The 1,190-nt window shown below is 33.7% G+C and overlaps 1 protein-coding gene across 1 annotated transcript; it reads left to right on the top strand.

Annotated features, from left to right (window-relative positions):
• Window positions 1-1,190, top strand: LOC107647983 (photosystem I reaction center subunit IV, chloroplastic). The gene is made up of 3 exons (XM_016352015.2): window positions 1-372; window positions 741-806; window positions 881-1,190. Exons 1-3 carry the CDS (start codon window positions 121-123, stop codon window positions 983-985), a joined length of 423 nt encoding a protein of 140 aa, XP_016207501.1. The 5' UTR covers window positions 1-120; the 3' UTR covers window positions 986-1,190.

The raw sequence follows: 1,190 nt of genomic DNA, 5'->3' as shown, positions 1-1,190 counted from the left end.
AATCTTTGTTCGTTCTTGTCTCTATCTTAGATATTTAATACTTACTTTGTTGCCACATTATTAGTATTAGTACCTAAGAGAGAGAGAGAGAGAGAGGAACTGAATTGTAGCAATTATATTATGGGTAGTTGTAACATGGCTTCAGCTGCATCTAGATTCATGCTGTCACCTAATAAAGTTCCTTGCAAAACAAATCCGCCATCATCAAACATAAACACGGTTATGTGGTTCCCTTCAAAAAAGAACATTATTAATACTTCTAGGCTTATTGTGAGGGCGGAAGAAGAGGCTGCCGCCGAACCCCCTCCACTGGAAGTTGAAGCAGCTCCAAAACCCAAGCCACCACCAATTGGTCCCAAGAGAGGTGCTAAGGTAATAACTAATAAATCACCAAATACTTGGTTGATTTTTTCATCATGCGTTTCAGAGAGTGTACCATATTATATATGACATATTATTTGTGTATAAATTAATTTTAATATATATTTTACACAAATGAATTATTTGATAACTGAGTTTTTGTATATGCTATTATGGCCACCAAGATGACCGGATTGAAAAAAGATTTGGAGTAACACTTATCGTCTTAGTTAATCTCATATTTATTATTTGTATACACGCCAGTGTATGGTATATAACTATATATAATCTCTTGAATTCGGAAACTTGAAAATTGAAAATTGCATTGTAATTTGATATTTGTGATTCTGATTAATTATATTGGATTGGACATATGGCAGGTTAAGATTGTTAGGAAGGAATCATACTGGTACAACGGCATTGGTTCAGTTGTCGCCGTGGATCAGGTTAGTGCTTTACTTTATTAAATAAGGACCTAGCAATGCCCTCAATTTAATAATAATTGGTAAAATATATATAGGACCCGAAGACAAGGTACCCAGTGGTGGTTCGATTCAACAAAGTTAACTATGCCAATGTATCAACCAACAACTATGCTTTGGATGAGATTCAGGAAGTCAATTGATGAATTCATCCATGCAACTTATTATATATCTTCCATAACTAGCTACTCTTAGAATGAATGTGTATAATATAATGGTTTATTTTTCTATTCATGTAAATGTATATATATGTGCGTGGAAGCAGTTAGTTTTGTGAGTAATAAATTGAAGGGTTAAGTACTTTTTCATCGGTAAGGTCCTGGATGAAAATCAAATTTGTTTTTGACT

This window comes from Arachis ipaensis, chromosome B06 (assembly GCF_000816755.2).
Source record: "Arachis ipaensis cultivar K30076 chromosome B06, Araip1.1, whole genome shotgun sequence".
In the NCBI taxonomy this organism is placed as follows: Eukaryota; Viridiplantae; Streptophyta; class Magnoliopsida; order Fabales; family Fabaceae; genus Arachis; species Arachis ipaensis.
The sequence above is the reverse complement of the archived record's forward strand: the minus strand, read 5'-3'. Positions and strand labels throughout refer to the sequence as shown.